This window comes from Cydia fagiglandana, chromosome 7 (genome assembly GCF_963556715.1).
Source record: "Cydia fagiglandana chromosome 7, ilCydFagi1.1, whole genome shotgun sequence".
NCBI classification, from domain to species: domain Eukaryota; kingdom Metazoa; phylum Arthropoda; class Insecta; order Lepidoptera; family Tortricidae; genus Cydia; species Cydia fagiglandana.
Window position 1 is genome coordinate 13,215,010 of NC_085938.1, and position 19,213 is coordinate 13,234,222.

The 19,213-nt window shown below is 37.7% G+C and overlaps 2 protein-coding genes across 2 annotated transcripts; both read left to right on the forward strand.

Annotated features, from left to right (window-relative positions):
• The first annotated feature begins 5,137 nt into the window (after positions 1–5,137).
• On the forward strand, positions 5,138–10,820 carry LOC134665951 (cuticle protein 19-like). Its single transcript, XM_063523009.1, has 4 exons — positions 5,138–5,244; positions 5,748–5,900; positions 9,625–9,791; positions 10,635–10,820. The coding sequence occupies exons 1-4, from the start codon at positions 5,233–5,235 to the stop codon at positions 10,684–10,686; spliced, it is 384 nt and encodes a 127-aa protein (XP_063379079.1). The 5' UTR covers positions 5,138–5,232; the 3' UTR covers positions 10,687–10,820.
• A 4,758-nt stretch (positions 10,821–15,578) lies between these two features.
• On the forward strand, positions 15,579–17,153 carry LOC134666223 (high mobility group nucleosome-binding domain-containing protein 5-like). Its single transcript, XM_063523374.1, has 4 exons — positions 15,579–15,778; positions 15,854–16,165; positions 16,264–16,430; positions 16,510–17,153. The coding sequence occupies exons 1-4, from the start codon at positions 15,734–15,736 to the stop codon at positions 17,147–17,149; spliced, it is 1,164 nt and encodes a 387-aa protein (XP_063379444.1). The 5' UTR covers positions 15,579–15,733; the 3' UTR covers positions 17,150–17,153.
• Positions 17,154–19,213: the final 2,060 nt, after the last annotated feature.

Here is a 19,213-nt window from a genome sequence, read left to right on the forward strand (position 1 = left end):
TAAAGGTGTTTTTTTTAGTAAATGTAGGTACAATAAGAAATGTTGTATACATGCACTGTAGATACCAAGTACAACGGATGCATTTTATAGTGAGTTTATACAATGTTGTTATAAGCAAAATAACTAACCTACAATGACTAATGATCGGTATCTCGAAGTATTTTGGTGGAGATTTAATTTAATTAAAGGTGTCTTTATTCTTTTTAATCATTAATTTCAACTGAAATTGGCTATACCAATGCGTTTAAACTCTGCCATTAAATTGCTATTAAATTTCCGACCATTACTAATTATCTACGTACGTAAGTGCCTTAAGTACATATTTAAGCCAATTTTATACTTTGAAAACAGTAACTTGGCAAATTTATGACGCCGATTATTGTTTTATGCAATCTTATAATGTAATATTACCGCAGCAAACCTCTTAGACTATTAAGCTTCCAGTCATAGCTTACTTTCGCGTTAGGCCCACTTATAGAACTCTAGTATCGATTCCATTATTATGTCACACTGACTTCAGCTCGAACAAGGTCCTAACTGCCTGGAGATTTTCACTAAAATATATTCTTTTCAGTGATCAAGATATGTCCACTGCTAGTATATCGGAACGTACTAGTCCTTATGCAAAATATCATTAAGATCTTAAGTTCTGCAATTAGGTATGGATTGAGTAATCGCAACTAACCGTAACATTAGTTTGATGCCCAGATATCGAACTAGTTTTAAGGGTCGATAGCAAAATTTAATCGATCCTTAGAATTATGTTGACAACCGGCTTATATTTCATTCACAGGTACCTATTTAAAAACGTATTACGTTAACATGTCTATACGAGAAAATAATTAAGGACTGTATCGTTTATTATGAATACAATTTTACTTAGCCGTGTTTTCTGGTATTATATTTGTATTAAAAAATTACACATATAGTTTAATTAGTGCTTTAATAATAAGTAACATTTCGTCCTGGGAGATCACGTAAAGCATATGGTTTGGACAATATTTACCCAATCCTCCCGAGTAACTACAACGATTTTGGACAAATACTACAAGAAAATTTACGGTTTGCGAACAATACGAGATATTACACAAAAAAAAACGTACTATGTAAACAGCAATTATATACATATGATTCGTAAAGCGAAACATCTGGGCATAGTCTAATCATTTCTTTTAGTTGGAAAAAAAGTTTTGGATCTGTGCTTGGTGGCCTTTTAGAGAATATGGCATGTTACTTACGACAACCCCGAACCCCGACTTTGGTATACAATATAAGCATCATGGAGCGTTTCTATCGACCTGTTCTAGCCATGGTTCAACGCCATGAATGTCCGTTAGGCTTTGGGTTTCGGTAGATTCTTTTAGCTGTTTTCCTCATTTCGCTGGCGTCAGAAATTGACGGGAATCCAAAATGTTGCATAAAAAGTCGTTTTCATGTAAAGATAAAAATTCACCACATTTATTCTGTCCTGGATGTTCAATTGAGCAATCATGAAAAGGACACTTAGATGGCATATTTTGGCAGCATATTAACCTTTTGTTTCTTTAAATCGTACCAAGGAATCGGTGAAATAGTCTCAAATTAAGCTCGATAGGCTTGTCCAAATTACATTTGCTAGACGGTATTAAAATCATCATAAAGTCCCTAAAATAAAATAAATGTAAAACCTTCTTATATAAGATATGGCTTAAAAATACATCAGATTATACCTTAAGAACATAGTAATACAAAATAATACACACGTCAACAGTTAGACCAGGTTTTATCTGTATTTATAATAAACGATACAGTCCTTATATACCTATAGTGAGCTCCGAGTAGATAAGTGAATTGTTATAACTAAATATTCGTAAACTAATCATCATCATCATCATAATTTAAGAGCATGGCTCTTGTTGGTGGAGTATGCGCCAATTTTCGCGGTCCTTGACCAGCTTCTTTAGGTCCCTGTACAACTGTAATCTAAAACAATTCTAATTGGTAAACTAAAAGTATCTGAAATTACGCGTTGAAGCATAATTTTCTGCAAAATTGACTGCTATTGAAGATCGTTTTTACAATGTTACGTATCTCACGCGGGAACGCTCGATGAACAAGTTGAGTAACAACAATAAGTGCTCATTAAACAGAACCGATAAATAACCTACGCCTAACCATCGAAAAAACGAGAGAAACGGCGCGATTCGGGAAATGAATTAGAGATTAACTACATACGATATAGTAAAGATATGTGACGTCCCGCGGGTAAAGGTACCTTATAGCAGTTGCAGCTTACGCTATTATTAACGCCGCTCCATATTATTGCGGCGCTATGCGACGTAAGCGCCAGCCGCCATAAGGTACTTTTTGCCGTGGAACGTCACATATCTTTACTATTTCATATCTAGTGAATTTCTAGTTCATTTCCCGAATCACAGCGCCAGCCGCCATAAGGTACCTTTTGTCGTGAAGCGCCACATATCTTTACTATTTCATATCTAGTGGATCTCTAATTCATTTCCCGAATCGAGCCGAATATGTATAGGTATTCAACCTCAGCCTCACCCAGGTAACCTATAATAATAAAGTAGTTAATTACTGAAAAAACACTGTTTTTCTATTTCCTGTTATTGATTACATGTCCTCATCATAATACCTGACACCAGTGCAACAATTTTGATAAGCCTGCCTAACCAAAATAATTATATAAGGTAATTCCCAATAGATGATACCTTGCTGTCACCCCTATTAACAATAACTTAAATTTCGAGATGCCATTTACTGGGACTGCGTCGAGCACCAGTACGTTTACCTTAACAGTTAACATGAATAAATAGCCCAAAGACATTGTGTTACAAGTATATTTTGAAATAGGATTATTCTAACTGAAAATAATGTCTTGCAGTCAAACCACACTTTGATGATTTACTACAAATTGAAATTACTAAGGTGCTTCGTAACACTGGGTAGTAATGTCATTCGGTTTATTGTACAGGTTGTTTTTCCCACCGCTTGTATGGATTTTAATATGTATATAGAGATTCATAGTTGTCTTATATGAACCTCGAGGTGATGAGCTATGTACATTGGCGTTCAAAAGTGCATGGATAGATGTCGACCATAATGCCTTAATATTACGGTTGAAACATGTCCGATGCATTTTTGAACGCCAGTGTACATACATAATGTACTTATGACATAAAATGTTTTCAATAACCAGAAACAAAATTGAGGACTACGTTTGTATGAAAAAGCTGTTTCGGGACAGTCCTTCATTTTAGTTTTCATCTGTGCCCAGATATTTACAGAAAATAGGTATACAATATTCAAATTCATAATTATATTTATTTCATAAATTGATATTACCAGAAAGGCAGTACAGTATGTGTGGATATTTTTTTAAAGAAATTGTCAGGTAAATCAGCTTTTAACTTTTGTCCGTACTCACCCCAGCCATCCCTATTCACCCCGGTTGACTGTACTTATTTTTATTTGGAAGAGTATTCTAAAGTGGCAGATACTTTTGGCGCGTTTGTTTTATCCACTACTAATGATACAGACTGTACATTTTTCTCGATAGTTTCATAAAGCATAAATGTGCTCGGGATTTTGAAACGTATTTCGTAATTTTAACTCGTCCAATTTACTTTAAATGTGGAATATTTTCACCAAGTGGATTCAGAGATCTTGCGTCAACTTTTATCAGATGACGGAAGTTCCGCTCAAAAATGACATAAATCCGCAACTTACTTCACTTATTAGAGGATAATGACTAACATTTTTTTACATTTCATTAGGTTATAAGACATAATTCTTTTTAATACCTACATGTTATTAACATATTTAACCTCTATGTAACCATTTTTCATGTTCCCCTCCAAAAGTGCATAACTTTGCTTCTGCATGAAAAGACAGGGGGTTGGGGTGGTAGCGTAAAAAATATCACATGATTTCTGCACGGTATATTGTGCTTATTTTGCTTTTTACTTTTCTCTTATTGTACATACTAAAATACCGTAAGAAGCTATTTCACACCATCAGTAAATATTCACACTCAGCAACCCGTCGCCTAAGCAAGCTCTAAAAGCTCATGGAATTTATGATAAAAAAAAAGCTTTTACTGTGTTTGTAGACTCGTAATATTTTTTTATATGTTGTGTCTATTGGTATCAATACGTTTGCCTACATATACTTACGCTAACTCGATAAAGTCCTCATTTCTCAAATCAATGTAAAGATTAAATAACCACATGCATATGTAGTTCATGGTCATACATGTGAACAATTCAGTCATATTTTGTTTTATTTTATATTACCTAATGAAATACCAGCAAAGAATGTGATATAGTTTCATATTTAAACTGTCTCGGGCAAGGTCGTCATTATTACGGTCATTATTTTGTCTTTAGGCCACTCTTGCATATGTTTTTACTGGCAACGCTCTACTTATTTTTTTACGCAGGTATCTAATTACACGTTAACAAGACAGGTTCATTCTTCAAGAGTAGTGCTAAGAGTTAATGAAAGTGTTGCGTTTTATAGCTCACACTTCGACTTGTTAATTTGATCTTGTGTTTCATTAGGTTTCTACTATTGAGATGCAATTTCGAAATGGGTACTGTACTAGAAAACATTTGCCGACTGCAGGTTAAAATGACAAAATAGGTACAGTCAACAACAGAGCTATGAATACAGGCAAAGTGTCAAAAATATGTATACAGTACTTTATTGCCTGTACATTAAGGTCGTGTATACATATTTTTGGCACTTTGCCTGTATTCATAGCTCTGTTGTTGACTGTACCTAACTAAATACTACATACTTATTATAGTGGTTCCTTGACTTCCGTGGCAGTTTGGCAAACGGCACTGGTCACGTAGAATCTAATCAGATATCCCGAGTAGAAAACAGAAAGGGTCATAAAATGTAATCGTTGTCACATCGCTATGTGATCGCTGCCATTGTGCAATGCGCTGAACGCAACCCTATCCAACGTTCTTGTAGAAAGTAAACGGCGGTAAAATGCTCTAATTTTTACGACTATTGTCTAACACAACATGTTCTATCACCTTGAACCAGGCTACGTAATTAATACGTAATTAATTTATCATTATCAACTACCGTAGTCTTGCGTAGACAACGCACACCGCGTCGCATCTCGGCAGTTAAACCAATATAAAAGTCGGCGTCTACGCTCTTCACCACCAGTCGTGTGTGGTCGTTCAGACGAAGCAAACCTTATTCAAACGCAAAATGATCGCCAAAGTAAGTGCCCGTGATTCACCAAGTGAAAGGATTGTTGGCGCCGCGAAAGCCCTTAGTGCTCTGGATAGAAGACAACCTTTTAGACTACCTTGCGATACCTTTGGCAACTGCAGTTGTTGCTTTCCATGCAGCAGGTTGATGGCGGTTTTTGCGAGGATCCACCCTCATACTTATGAAGTTATAAGTTCCAATTAGTCCTGTTTCATACAAATCGAAACATTTAGAGCTTTATTGGGTTATTCCCAACCATTCAGTTATTTTAGCTGGTTACAACTAGTTTTCCTATCAGGGTTTTCCAGAATATGAGTTAAAATTCGGTACTATGACATATACCGAGTGGGTATACATATTATAATGGTATATACCAAGACATATAGTCATATGCCAATTATATCACGAACAACGACTTTACAATAACTAGTTACGGCAAGTTTTGCCCCAGCTTTTCTGACCGTCAGATAGACGGTTCACATATAAAGTTAATACCCGTTGTTTGCTTGCAGGCCGCAGTTGTCCTGTCCGTAGTCGCGTTGGCAGCGGCTGGCGTCGTCCAGCTGGGCCACTACGGTGGCGAGGAGTACGGCCACGAGGCCGTTGCGTACGCGGCGCCCGTAGCGCACTACGGCGGACACGAAGACCACCACGTCGACTATCATGTAAGATTCCTCCGATCAAATCAAATATATTTTTTTGGCAACTAAAGCGCATACATATTATTCATACCTTAGGTCGGTTTCAGACTAGCGTATTTTTCTGCCTATACAGTCGTTTCGGCGTTACACGCTTACACGCGCGTTACATTTCCCTACATTTCGATTTTACGCGCTTACAAGTGCATTATACTACCCTACCTTTCATATATGTATACGGACGTATACGTACACTCGTATAAAACGCTACTTTGAAACCGCCCTTACAGACTAAGACGTCAATTCGAACATATGTACACTGACTTTAGAATGATCTCTGAATAATATCATTTAGTTATCGTGCGCCTCCCTCGCACCAATACATGTACGGACAAGTATGAGTGAAATGCACGATAACTAAATAACATAATTTGGATGTCATTTTGATGTCAGTGTACGTTCGAATTGGCCTGTAACATATAGGTACATATAATATAAGTCGTAACAATTAAATATCATCCTGGCGCCATACCAGTTATCTGCTGCATCACCTGTTCTGGAGCAGGCCTATAACCGCAAACATCGAAGTTCACAAATTGCGGGCATTTTTCCCTGTCACTCTAATTAGTAGTAGAAGAGAAAGATCCCCGCAATTTGCGAATTTCGGTTTTCGCGGTAGCCCCTCAGGATTCAGCAGATTCCCCCGGGACCCCCGAAATATAACACCCTCAATACGCTCAATATTAGGTACACGTTCGAAGTCCCAGGCGTGGTAAAAGAAATGCTTCATATAATTCTAAATGATTCGTATAATCCCACTTGGCAAATTAGCGCCTTGGATGGTAACAGATTTCCGTAGCATGTGAACGCTTGTAACTCAAAGGGTGAACGTGCCCGTTACAGACCAAGAATCCTGTAAATAATACCACACGTATAATAAATAAACGTATATTTACGTTCAAAATCAAAGTATATTTACGTTGGTCATACAATTTTTTTTCCTTTTTTCCTCTTTCTATTCCCATAACTTGAGACTATTGGTGGGTCAAAGTCAACTATAGAAGAGACGATTTTTGTTTTTTTGTACGTCACCCACAATGGGCAAATTTGACCCGAGGCGTAAAACCGACCAAAAATAGTACCACTTACCTATTTCTGGCAAACGCTTTCCCATGGTGCAATTCTCATATTAAAAAAAACAATCAACTCAATTGAAAACGTCGTTAACGTTAATGACCAGGGGATTCAAGCTAATTTAAAAAATAGCATCGACACTATTATGTTTGCATCCGTACTCCGTACCACTGCCATTTTTAAAATTTCAAGAACTATTATTTTTAAGAGCAAATAAAGCACTAAATATATGTCCTTGCTACAATTGTTTTCTGCAACACCTAAACTAAGATAGGTATGTATCTGTAAGGCGGGCAGATTTCCCCATCCCGTAAAGCTTAATGTCTTGTCGTTTCATTACATTGCGCACATTAACCTTCAGCAAATGAACATCGCGGCCGTTCCAAGCATGCGCGAGCGCCGCGTAATCGTCGCAAAGCTCGTTACAATTACAACACTACCAACAATTTCTTACATTATTATACGTTACTAATTCAAAACGCCAGCTACAATAAAATTAGATAACCGTTCCCAACGACAGTGTTCAACACGCATGAAAATCTAACATAACAGATCCAATTTTCTCTTAATTAAAGCTGTTACGCCGCGAATAAACAAACGCTAATATCTCGTGGCAAGTGGAGCAATAAAGCTGGTTTCGTTTCCCTGGGCCTATGTTACCCGACGATGGCGTAATACGAAGTAACGAGCTAATTGATGGCTTGCATAAACTGCGCGTGTTGTGGCCCGATTCAACACAATCGACTGCGTTTCCGGGAGACGGCGGCGCCTGCGGCCCTCCCGTCCAACTTGCGTCACATACTCTTTTTGCATGAAATGGATCAATGCATCTAACAACGCAAAATTATTCAGCTTCCTTAAACGAACCACTATCTTTGAATAATTCAACGCACGCAGACAACCCTAGCGTATGAATTTGTTTCCTATGCTATTCAATGCACGTGTGAAAACAACTGTCGGAAAATCTCATAAATTACTTGAAAGCAGCCGCGTCTTACAGCATCTGACTGAATAACAAAGGACTATTTTTTTCTGTTAAATAACTTGAATATCGGAAATCCGTTAATTACCTAAGTTTTACCTGCAGTTTCTGTAGAAAACTACGTTTACAGCATCTAAGTAAGAGTATACATTTATTTCGACACATTTGAGCACTATTAAGCAACACCATAATGTCCCACGACGGAGGAATTAACAGACTATGTATCTCAAAGATAATTCATGGTTCAGTCCGTTGTCGCTAGTCTTTACGGTCCAGTCATAAGTCGAGCACCGCAGGTAATGATATGATATAAAGTGGGTTACATAACACTTTTGCATATAACTTAGTACGAGTATATCCCGGTCGTGACTGCAAGGCCGATAACAGAGCGGTTCCCAGGGCGCTTGCGACATTAGCGCCCACAAATCACGAGACCTCCGGGACGTAATGACTGTCATGATACAAGGGAAAATGGACCGTTGTTTGCATAAACCGGCGCGTGCTCTCACGCTTGTTTTAATGGCAGATGTGGAATCATTGCTGGCCGATGCTGACCTAAATATACTCGCGGTTTCGTAAAAGCTCTCACGATTTGACAGTTTTACTTTGTCAGTAATCTGGATTAAGCGAAGTTTTCATTTAACTCGTTTGCTTGCGCAGTCCGTGAACGTATCGAGCTTATCTGATCTGAAACAATGGCAAACGTTACAATTTCCAGTCGTGTTAAAGTCAATGTAATCGTGGTGCTGATTATACAACAAATAGACACTCCGCTTATAGACAATGTCAGACACTAATGCACCTGCTGGTCGGTAATCACATCACATGTGAGCGCACTTGTGAAATAAAAGTAATTCAACAACATGATAAATGACCCGTCAACATTAACAATAAAATTCAGATGCTATTCTGTTTTTGCTTGAATTTACCAATCGAGTTTGTTTTCATTGTTCTCGGGGTATTATTGGTATGGAATGTACATAGGTACATATGTAGAGGATATACTAATATACTTCAATATATAGGTCATTGCAAAGTTCACTGTTCGGTGATTTAATGAACAGAATATCACGACACGAAATGTTAAGAGCGTTAGCATTAACGATTGACCTATTGAAACGGCATCGACATTCCAACTTTGCTCTACTAAACTTAGAATTTGTCACATACACTGTCAAGCCGTTGTGTTAATTTCACGTTTGTGGGATGCTACCTGTGTAGACACACTGGTACCGTCCTACCTCCAACGGACTAATGTAAAAGCGAGCGGCGCGGCGGAAAGTGCCGAAATTTTAAAACGTAACAAATATAAGAGCCTCGGTAGAGAGTACCATTTTGTACCGTTTGGAGTCCATGGGGTCCCAGAACAGAACGATGGGGGCGCATAAGTAGTTCGCAGAAATCACGAAGCGTCTGGTTGACGTAACTGCGGTGACCGAAGAGCTGGCGGCTGCCTCGCACAACGTATCAGCATTGCTATACAGCTAGGAAATGCCGCCAGCATCCTTGGTACAATGCCTCAAGGGCCTATTTTAGATTTACGCTAGTTATTAATTTATTTTAGTAATAGGTACCACTGTAAATGAACGAAATACAAAATAAAATCACGTTTACTAAGATTTTCTTTTTCAACAGGCCCATCCCAAATATGACTATTCCTACTCAGTATCCGACCCCCACACTGGTGACCACAAGACCCAGCACGAGGCTCGCGACGGAGATGTAGTGAAGGGCGAGTACTCCCTGCTGCAGCCTGATGGCTCCTTCCGCAAGGTCACCTACACCGCTGATGACCACAATGGGTAAGACAGTCACGATATTTATACGCAGTTCAACCACTAAGCATCTAGTGTATGCTTAACAATTGTAATTAAAAACAAATGGGTATTTTTTTGGTTCCGTAGTCAAGTAAATAGAAACACTTATAGTTTTTCCACTGCCGTGTGTCTGTCTGTATGTCTGACGTGGACTACCTGTACATAAATAAATAAATAAATACTCTAGGACATTCTTACACAGATTGACTAAGTCCCACAGTAAGCTCAAGAAGGCTTGTGTTGTGGGTACTCAGACAACGATATATATAATATACAAATACTTAAATACATAGAAAACACCCATGACTCAGGAACAAATATCTGTATCATCATACAAATAAATGCCCTTACTGGAATTCGAACCCAGGACCATCGGCTTCGCAGGCAGGGTCACTACCCACTAGGCCAGACCGGTCGTCAAACACAACATACAACATACATCATGGCATAAAACAACTTTGCGCGTGTGTCATCCCAGGATAAAAAAAATCATTTTACTGTTTAATAAATGTAGCAGAAACTGGACTAAAATTGAAATATAAAAGTAAATCGTATTCGTACCGTGTAAAAGCTCTGATTTTTAGTGATATCTTATTAGAATAGTCCGTTAAAGAACAAGTGATGTTTTCGGACAATTTTTCATAACGTTGATACCAAATAGAATAGAGTGTTACATAATACGGAGATACATATCTTTGGTTGATAATAAATCCAACCACATCAAGTCCTCCTCAGTCTTTTAAAACGTAATATTTTTATATCAATTGACCTGCACCTATCATAAATTTTGTAAGGGTTTTAATAATGTTTAATTTTTTATTTTTCCAGTTTCAACGCGGTAGTACACAACACTGCGCCTGCGCACCACGAGTACCACTAAGCGTCGGTGCCCTCTAGCCAGTGCTCTCAAGTGATATGTGATATTATACCTTTAATACTTAATTAGATAGTCTTTAGTCGACGACCTTTATTGTTATAAGACTGCGGCGAAAATAAACTATTTGAAAAACTGTTTCTATGCATTATTCCTTGCTTGAAATGAAAAGATAAACGAACGGGAAGACAACTTATAAAGACGATGAATATCTTAATGGCTCCTCTACACGATGGGCCATCGCCGGCCACTCCAAGGGACGCAGCCATGCGGTAGAATGAGATAGCAATATCACTTGCTCCCTCTAACGCATAAATACGTCCCTTGGAGTGGCCGGCGTTGGCCCATCGTGTAGAGGAGCCATAAGATAAGCCAGCCTGGTTCATATAGTGATATAACTACTATGTAGCTATAGTTTATAAAGTTTTTGTAGTTTAGTCTAAAGCTTGGAGCTAATGGAGCTACATAAAAATGCTTGTAAATTTCTAGAACTCTGGAATTATGGTAATATACCAACTTCAACGATCCCACCGAACCGAGGGACCGCATCAAAAAGTTTATATTTAAGGTTGGCTGGTAGAGAATGCTTTTGGCATTAAGTCCGCCTTTTGTACGATAAGTTTTTCTTTTAAAAATAAAGTTTAATTAAATAAATATTTACCTGCATCAATTCAGGCATTCGTAAAATAGGAAATCATTTTTTTTAGTGAGTTACCAGGCCCCAATTTCACCAGGGTGACAGGTGCGACAATTGTAAAACATCACTGTTGCTGACGTCACAGGTATCCATGGGCTACGGTTATCGCTTACCATCGGGCGGGCCGTATTCCTGTTTGCCATCATCATTGAATTATTAAAAAAAAGTTACTTATATCGGAAAAAAACAGATATTTCTCTTGCTAAGTTTATGACAATTGTCACAAGAAACACTACAATTGTAACGAAATTCCGACATATAACTCATTTCCTGTCAAGATACACCGACAAATCTACAAATATGTCACTAGAAAAAATTATTCTTGTTTCACAACATAATTGTAATATACAATTGTAGCAAAATGCCTGTCATGTTTGTAAGTATTTCTATAGAAAATATTTTATAAAATTGTAATATATCACCTGTCGCTTGACAATTGTCGCTTGACATATGTCACTGACAATTGTAGCCGTGGTGAAACTGGAGCCTGAAATTATTTATAAAGAACATCACACCTGAAATATTTTATTATATTACAAAAAATAATAAAATATTTCAGACGTTTTAGAAAATACGGGAAGTATTATAAGGAGGTAAAAAAGGGGTTAAAAACTTGTACCTACCGGGAACGAGGTGTCTTTAGTGAGCACTTGAAATTTCGTAGATAAACGCAATTTAGAAAAAAACACCGGCAAAGAGCATGTTGGGCCATGCTCAGTATAGGGTTACGTTCCCCGTCCGTCAAAAATAGACTTTTTGCAAAAACTCAAAAACGGTTCAACCGATCATGGTCGCTATAGTTTTCCTAAAAAGTCTTTACTAAGATTTACTTTAACAATTTTTTTTATATTTTTGGACCCATCGTTCCAAAGTTAGAAGAGAATTAAAGCTTTTCATTCAGACACAATTTTTTTTCACCTTCGTCGGTTGGAGATTCTTTGATGTGATATCAAAATCCACGATTCAGGGTCTGTCAAAGATAACATCCAACTGGGAAGTCATTGCTGAAAGATTTATTTTATCAGGTAAATAAGAGTATTATATATTTAACCTAATTAACCAAAACCCAATCATGCATATGGAACGTATTATTATCGATGCGTTAATTAGTAAAAGCCGTGACCAAGGAAGAGTTGGATATTGTTTAGAAAGCGTAAATATCAGCCGTCAGATCATGTAATAAATACCCAATAGTTAAATATAAAATAAGTATGTACGTAGTTAAAATAACACTATAAAAATACTTTTTTTTTATTATTGGTGGACATCTTATACACAGATCAACCTAGCCCCAAACTAAGTAAAGCTTGTACTATGGGTGCTAGGCGACGATATACATACTTATATAGATAAATACATACTTATATACATAGAAAACACCCATGACTCAGGAACAAATATTAGTGTTCATCACACAAATAAATGCCCTTACTGAGATTCGAACCCAGGACCATCGGCTTCGCAGGCAGGGTCACTACTCACTAGGCCAGACCGGTCGTCAAACTATTGTAAAACTATTGTAAATTGAATCAATTTTAGAAATGATAGATAAGGATGTCAAAATGTTCTTCTTGTTAATAAATAAAGAATGTGATCGAAGCATCGAATTTTGGGCGCACCGAGTGTTGACATCTGGAGTTTGGTAAGTATAATATGTATATCATTAGGTACGCAAAAAACACTATACAAACCTTGACCGAAATTACTCTAAGTACTTATACTTTCCTCGCTCGTTTGTATCATACTTGGATAGGACTTCGCTTTCCCGACCCATATTAAAAACTACCTACTGTTATGGTGGTTTAGCATAAGCTGGATAGCACATACGGCCCAACGATACCGATACGAGCGATACGATACCGATCTGTCAGTGTCAAAATAAGAGATGCACCATTGCACCGGATATCCGGTTACTTTCCGGTATCTGGCCTATCCGCCATTATTTCACTATCCGGCTGGATACCGGATTGTGACCTACTATCCAGCCGGATACCGGATAGTAACACTGTTTATTATTTTAAAACAATTTAATAATTTCATCGACTTGCACGCGCACTGATTTAGAACCTAGAAATGAGTCCGCGCGAACATTCACTAGGAAACAGGTCAAACCTGCAGAATGCGCACCCGAAAACCCGAAATGTAGGTATAGTTCCGCGGCCGAATATCTGGCGGCCGGATACCGGATATTCGGCTGATGGTCAGGCCGAATATTCGGTATCCGGTATCCGGCCAAACAACAATCCGTTGCATCTCTAATCAAAAGTGACATGTCTTCAGCCATAAACGTCACTTTTAACACTGACAGTTCGATATCGTATCGCTGTGACATCTTATAAGCATTGTTCGAATTGGCCCGTAATGCTCCGGTTAACGAGTTGTGGTAAGTGAGAAATCTCTGAGTACCTATCATACTGTGCCACCACGCGTAACAACCGTGACAAGTGTCACAAAGTGACATTGGCAATCTCCTTAACCCTTTAGTCCGTAGCGACAACATACTAGTTTAACACAAAAACGCATCTCTACTATAAGGGTAACATTCCATTTCTAACCGCAGCTGCATTACTGTCAATTTTACTATGGAAATTGACAATGACAGCGACGCGTTCAGTACCGGTAGTGCAGCTGCGGTTAGAAATGGAATGTTACCATAAGAATGACGGTTCTAAATCCAATGACTAGAAAGGAATGTCAAATGGTTAAAGGGTTAAATTGTTCACCGTATTCTCGAACAATAAATTCCAAATTCAAACTTATCTACGGTTCTTATGTGTGGTGCGACAGAATTAGAATATATAAACATAGAATTGACAGGAAATCTATTAATAAAATTCAAGGAGACCCCTGTCAATAATACCTAGAGGTTCCGTTTATTTCCTATTAAACTGCTGAAACGTAAAAACTACTCGTTTGTTATACATAAATAGTATTTTCATTCAATATCTGAAATTAGCAACCTACTTGTAGGTCAATGTCAACTCACAATAGTAAATTCTTCCGTTCCAAATCACGATACGTATTGGTGCCTATACCTACTTAAAGTCAGCGCCTGAATCAAAACGAAAGCACCAATACTTAGGAAAGCCAAAAGCTAACAATTTGGCCTAAATTGGTTACTAACATTATCGTAGATCACAATTAAGGTTTATTATCAACATAAAAATACTAACTTAAATCCTCCCAACTATATTTCAAAAGCTCTATGGTCTGAATTAATAGAGCATAAATATAATCCAGAAACTCTATGGTATCTAATCTTCATTTGATTGGTTCCTTTGTGTGTGCCTATTATGTCTATAAAAAGTGGGCTTTGAAATACATATTTTAACATACATCCTGATAAATATGATTAGGTACTTATAATATCTATCTGGGATAAAACCAATAAGCACCAGTATTGTTTTGTTTTAATCTGTATTCAAGTAAGACACCATCTTATGTGCCTAAATAATTTCCACAAAATGAATTGAAATAAATAAGTACCTCTTAAAGCTTCTATACTTTGTGTTTATTTAATTTACTATATATTATTAAAACTACATTTAGGTGCACAATTGCACATTATTACGACTGACTTCTTCCACTACGGCATAAAGTCGACGCTTTGCTCATACATAATATGCAGGCGCAATAAAAAATCGCACAGTATACTTAGGTACCTAAAGTGCGCAAGGTCGTTTGTTTAAACTTTTTTAATTGCAATAGACACTGGATCAGAGAATTAGTAGGTTTAACGTTATTCAATCAGACCTAGTCCAATTACACATACTCACATGTATTAGCATAATGAGTTGCAAGCTGTGCATAATTAAAAGTAGTTTTGACACGAAATTAGTTTAGCATATTTCTTGTAAACAGATTTCTATCGCAAGGTTAATTATGTGTCTAAATAATTAAATGCAAAAGAGGACAAAATCGCTAAATGAAACATGAAAGGCAAAAACTTTTTATCCGGAAGAAATCGCTACGTTTCATGTGACGTTAACTAATACGATATAGAAAAGTAACTTTGAAACAGTGTATGGTTGAAGGGATCCTCGTCATAAAGCCCACGGCAGCTGAAAGATCAGCACGGGGTTAAAAAAATAACATAGTTGTTCCCGGTCACATTTCATCACAAGCCGGACTATCTGAGACAAAAGCAAATGCCACGCTATATTACCCACTAATTGTGGGCCTCGTGCGCTGAATACAGGAGATGAGACAAGTACTAGTGTTAAAATCTTCATTAACATTTTAATTGTTCACCTCTATTCATCCAGTAATGACATTGATGGTTTGTTTCGGTATTACCGAACAGAATATTTTAAGACAAACAAAGCACCTTTTATAAGACGAGTAACTTTCTGAAAAATGTCAGTAGTGTTCCATCGATCACCTGGAAAGATGATTTTAAAAGTAAGTATTAGGTACAGATTTTATTTTAATAACAAACGATATTTATTTTTTCAATAATGGTTTTTGTTGTTTTAGAGTTTCGTGGCAGTTATAGTGTTAAGTTTTGCTTGGATAAAGTCAGTTGCTGGCAGCACGTCGTACTCAAATGTGTACATGCAAAGCGGTCCAAGTCTGGGTTTCTACGGCCCTCCGGCTGTAAGGAGCACGCAACTCGCTCCCCTGTCTGCTGCACCCCTAATGTCAAGTTTGTTACCGCCGTGTGTATCACCGTGTGTCGTTCCTAGTCAACAAGTGGCTTCATTAACTCCAGTTGCAACCAGTAGTGCCAATTTTGTTACGTACAAATCTCCGATAAGAGTCCCAGTTGTTGTAGCGCCGAGTAATGATGTAAGTAATTTAACTTAACTTTGGTTTTGTAAGTTAGCCGTTCTGTGATAGAATCATGAATTATAATAGAATATAATTATTGTATTTTTTCTGCTTAGGACGCTACGAGCTACGAGTATTCCTATGTGGTTTACGATGAGAACACCGGTGACCAAAAGGCTCAAAAAGAATCAAGTGACGGCTCCGTGGTGCGGGGCCAGTACTCATTAATCCAGCCCGATGGATATGTCCGAGAGGTGCAGTACACTGCTGATGATATTAAAGGGTAACTAAATTTTACTTACTAGCTTGATATACTTACGGCAAAGTAAAACATCTAAATCCTAAATAATACGTTGTTGCAGATTTAATGCAGTCGTTAAAAACTTTTTACCTGAAGGAGAAGCTAAAGCCATCCCACCATGTCCTGAAATAAAAAGCGAACCGCTAAAAGAAGCACAAAATAAAACAGATGAAGCACACGATCTCGAGCCTGAAGCACATGGAGAAGTTAAAGAAGAAAAACATAGTCATGAAGGTGAAAGTCCTGAAGAACACAAGGCCCATGCAAAACCTAAACTTGAAGGACACGAAAGCCATGTAAAACATTCAGAACCTGAAAAGAATGAGAATCTTGGAGGTCGTGAAAAAACTGAAAGTCATGAAAAGCATGAGGGATATGAGGATCGTGGAAAGCCCGCAGAACCGAAGGGTCACGAGGAGACCACACACGAAGAACGCGGCGAAACTAAAGAGCAGAAATCCCCAGAAGAGCACACAGAACCAGAAAGCCATGGAGAGTCCCAAACTGCTGAGAAACATGGGAGTGAAGGAAAGGATGAGACGAGTACAACACAGAGCTTTGAAGTGCTACCGATAGTTACCGATGCACTTGTTTCTTACAATGACGTCATTAAGTGCATACAATCTGCCATTAAACGAGCAAATACGCCGCAACCACTAGCTTCTCCACTTACTTACATTGTATTGAACAAGCCCTGTTAATTACTGCTGTACCCGTACCACGAGTCGCTGACAGAGTCAACACTGACATTTACGCTAACGTCTACGTAGTTTACTTTCTATACATCTCGCTCGCACTAATATGCCAGTACACTGCCAGTATGAGTGAGATGCATAGAAAGTAAGTTATGTTCACGCTATTTTTTATATCAGCGCCAAACTGGTGGTAGCTGAAGGTACTGTTAAATCATTATTATTTTCCAATATTGTTATTACCGTCTAGTCTTCGAGTAAAAACTTTATGTTAACAAATTCCTAATGTTTTTCACTTGAACTTGTATAATAAAATACTTAACAGAGAAAAAAAGAGTTGCTGTAATTAAAATACTGTAATCAAAATTGTATGTCTTCGTTATTGTTATTACAAATACCTGATTAGGTATTGTAGGCATCATGAATGATACTAACATAGGTTAAAATTTTCAAATCTGCCTTCTGATAGCCTAATAATTATGTCATATAATAAATTTATATTTTAAAATATGATTAAAATACCTTTGACAACTAATCCGTAGGTAGTTGTTTTTGTTTTTTCTCTAGTAGGTAGTACATTCACATGGTAGGTAGGTTAACAACGGTGCACATAATGTAATCGCATATTATAGCAATACACTTGCACTTTTATAGATCGATCAATGTCTTGTCAAATCTCTTTACATACCTATTAATGTATGTACTTAAAACAGATTGATTGCGATAAAACTGCGATAACCAAATTTTATTAAAAGCACCAGTGGTCATGTCACGTATCCACTGTGGATTCTAATGTCTTTTAAATTCAATGTCGGCAACTTTTTTTGGGTTAAATATCTGATCAATCAATATGCCTTAATCTTAATCAGTAAATTAATTCGTTTTAAAACTGTGGTCGTTTTTTAGAAATGTACATGTTGAAATAAAGAACAAGATTATTTGCAGTAGTTATGTTGGTAGGTATAGTCTTTGTAATAATACAAGGCAAGGTCTAATTATGTAAATTTTTATACTTGTGCTTTCGCCATTTCTTACCGCGAAATATAGTGATCTAAATATTTCAAGGTCGCGTACGGGTAATACAAAAAATTATTACAGTTTAAAGAATAAGTAACGTCACACGTCATGGCGTGTCGGTTTATATTTCTTAGCGAAAAAATAGTAAATACATGTATAGTTAATTTTTCGAGCCGATATTGTTTGATGTCCAAATTTCCTAAAAGATGGCGCGGTTACAAACGCAAACTCTGTAACGGTAGTTCATCGTAGAATATACTTATAAAACTGTACTATACTTATGTAAAATTTTATAGCTCACCGCTGGGCGAGTAACTATAAATATCGCCGTGTCTCTTTTATTTACACGGGAGTGCTTATCTTTTGTTCGTGTTTATAGCCGATAGCTCATAGCTTACCATTGCCATAAGAATGGTAACAATACAATGCTGCAATGCTATGGTAAAATTAAACTGACTTGGTGATGTACCTAGACAGAAGGAGGCCATATAAACTGACTTTAGACTAGGTAGTTGGAATCGCCCCCATGAGTAACTGATGCACGCTAGATCGGGGCCGGCCCGTAGCTTCCGGACCTTCGTTTTCTGTGGAAAGCACCACACAATCAGTATTATCATTATCACCCATCATCCGTCATAGCAAATGATGTGTAAGAGACGGCCCAGGCTAGGGATTGCAATCCGGATTATTCGAACTTCTAAAATCCGGATTATCCGCCAATTTTTCAATCCCTTTCTAAATCCGGATTTTTAAACCCAAATCCGAATTTTCGGATTTTTTGTTAAACTATTATACAATTGCCTTTTGCACCGTTAAAATGTTCTGATTACTGCAAATACGCGTCAAGCGGGTAGAGGGAGGGTTGCCTGGCTCACTCACTGGCCTTGGGCCTTGAACAGCCTCATGACAAGCGCGGTGTTTGTGTGACTTCACGTTAAACTGAGTGTTCGATGTTTGGCTCAGGCGTCACCGTGGCTTGGCTTTTCCGCGCGCGGCAGGCTCGTGCAACAAAAGCCGGGTACTGACTGAGCGAGCAGCCCCGCGAGGCAGCCTTGG

What these genes read in the sequence shown, in the direction of transcription:
- LOC134665951 (XM_063523009.1), top strand. An exon ending in ACCACCACGTCGACTATCAT is followed by an intron (nt 5,901 to 9,624) that starts GTAAGATTCCTC and finishes CTTTTTCAACAG; the next exon opens with GCCCATCCCAAATATGACTA. An exon ending in ACCGCTGATGACCACAATGG is followed by an intron (nt 9,792 to 10,634) that starts GTAAGACAGTCA and finishes TTATTTTTCCAG; the next exon opens with TTTCAACGCGGTAGTACACA.
- LOC134666223 (XM_063523374.1), top strand. Translation starts at nt 15,734, where the DNA reads ATGTCAGTAGTGTTCCATCGATCACCTGGAAAGATGATTTTAAAA. An exon ending in CTGGAAAGATGATTTTAAAA is followed by an intron (nt 15,779 to 15,853) that starts GTAAGTATTAGG and finishes TTGTTGTTTTAG; the next exon opens with AGTTTCGTGGCAGTTATAGT. An exon ending in ACTGCTGATGATATTAAAGG is followed by an intron (nt 16,431 to 16,509) that starts GTAACTAAATTT and finishes ACGTTGTTGCAG; the next exon opens with ATTTAATGCAGTCGTTAAAA.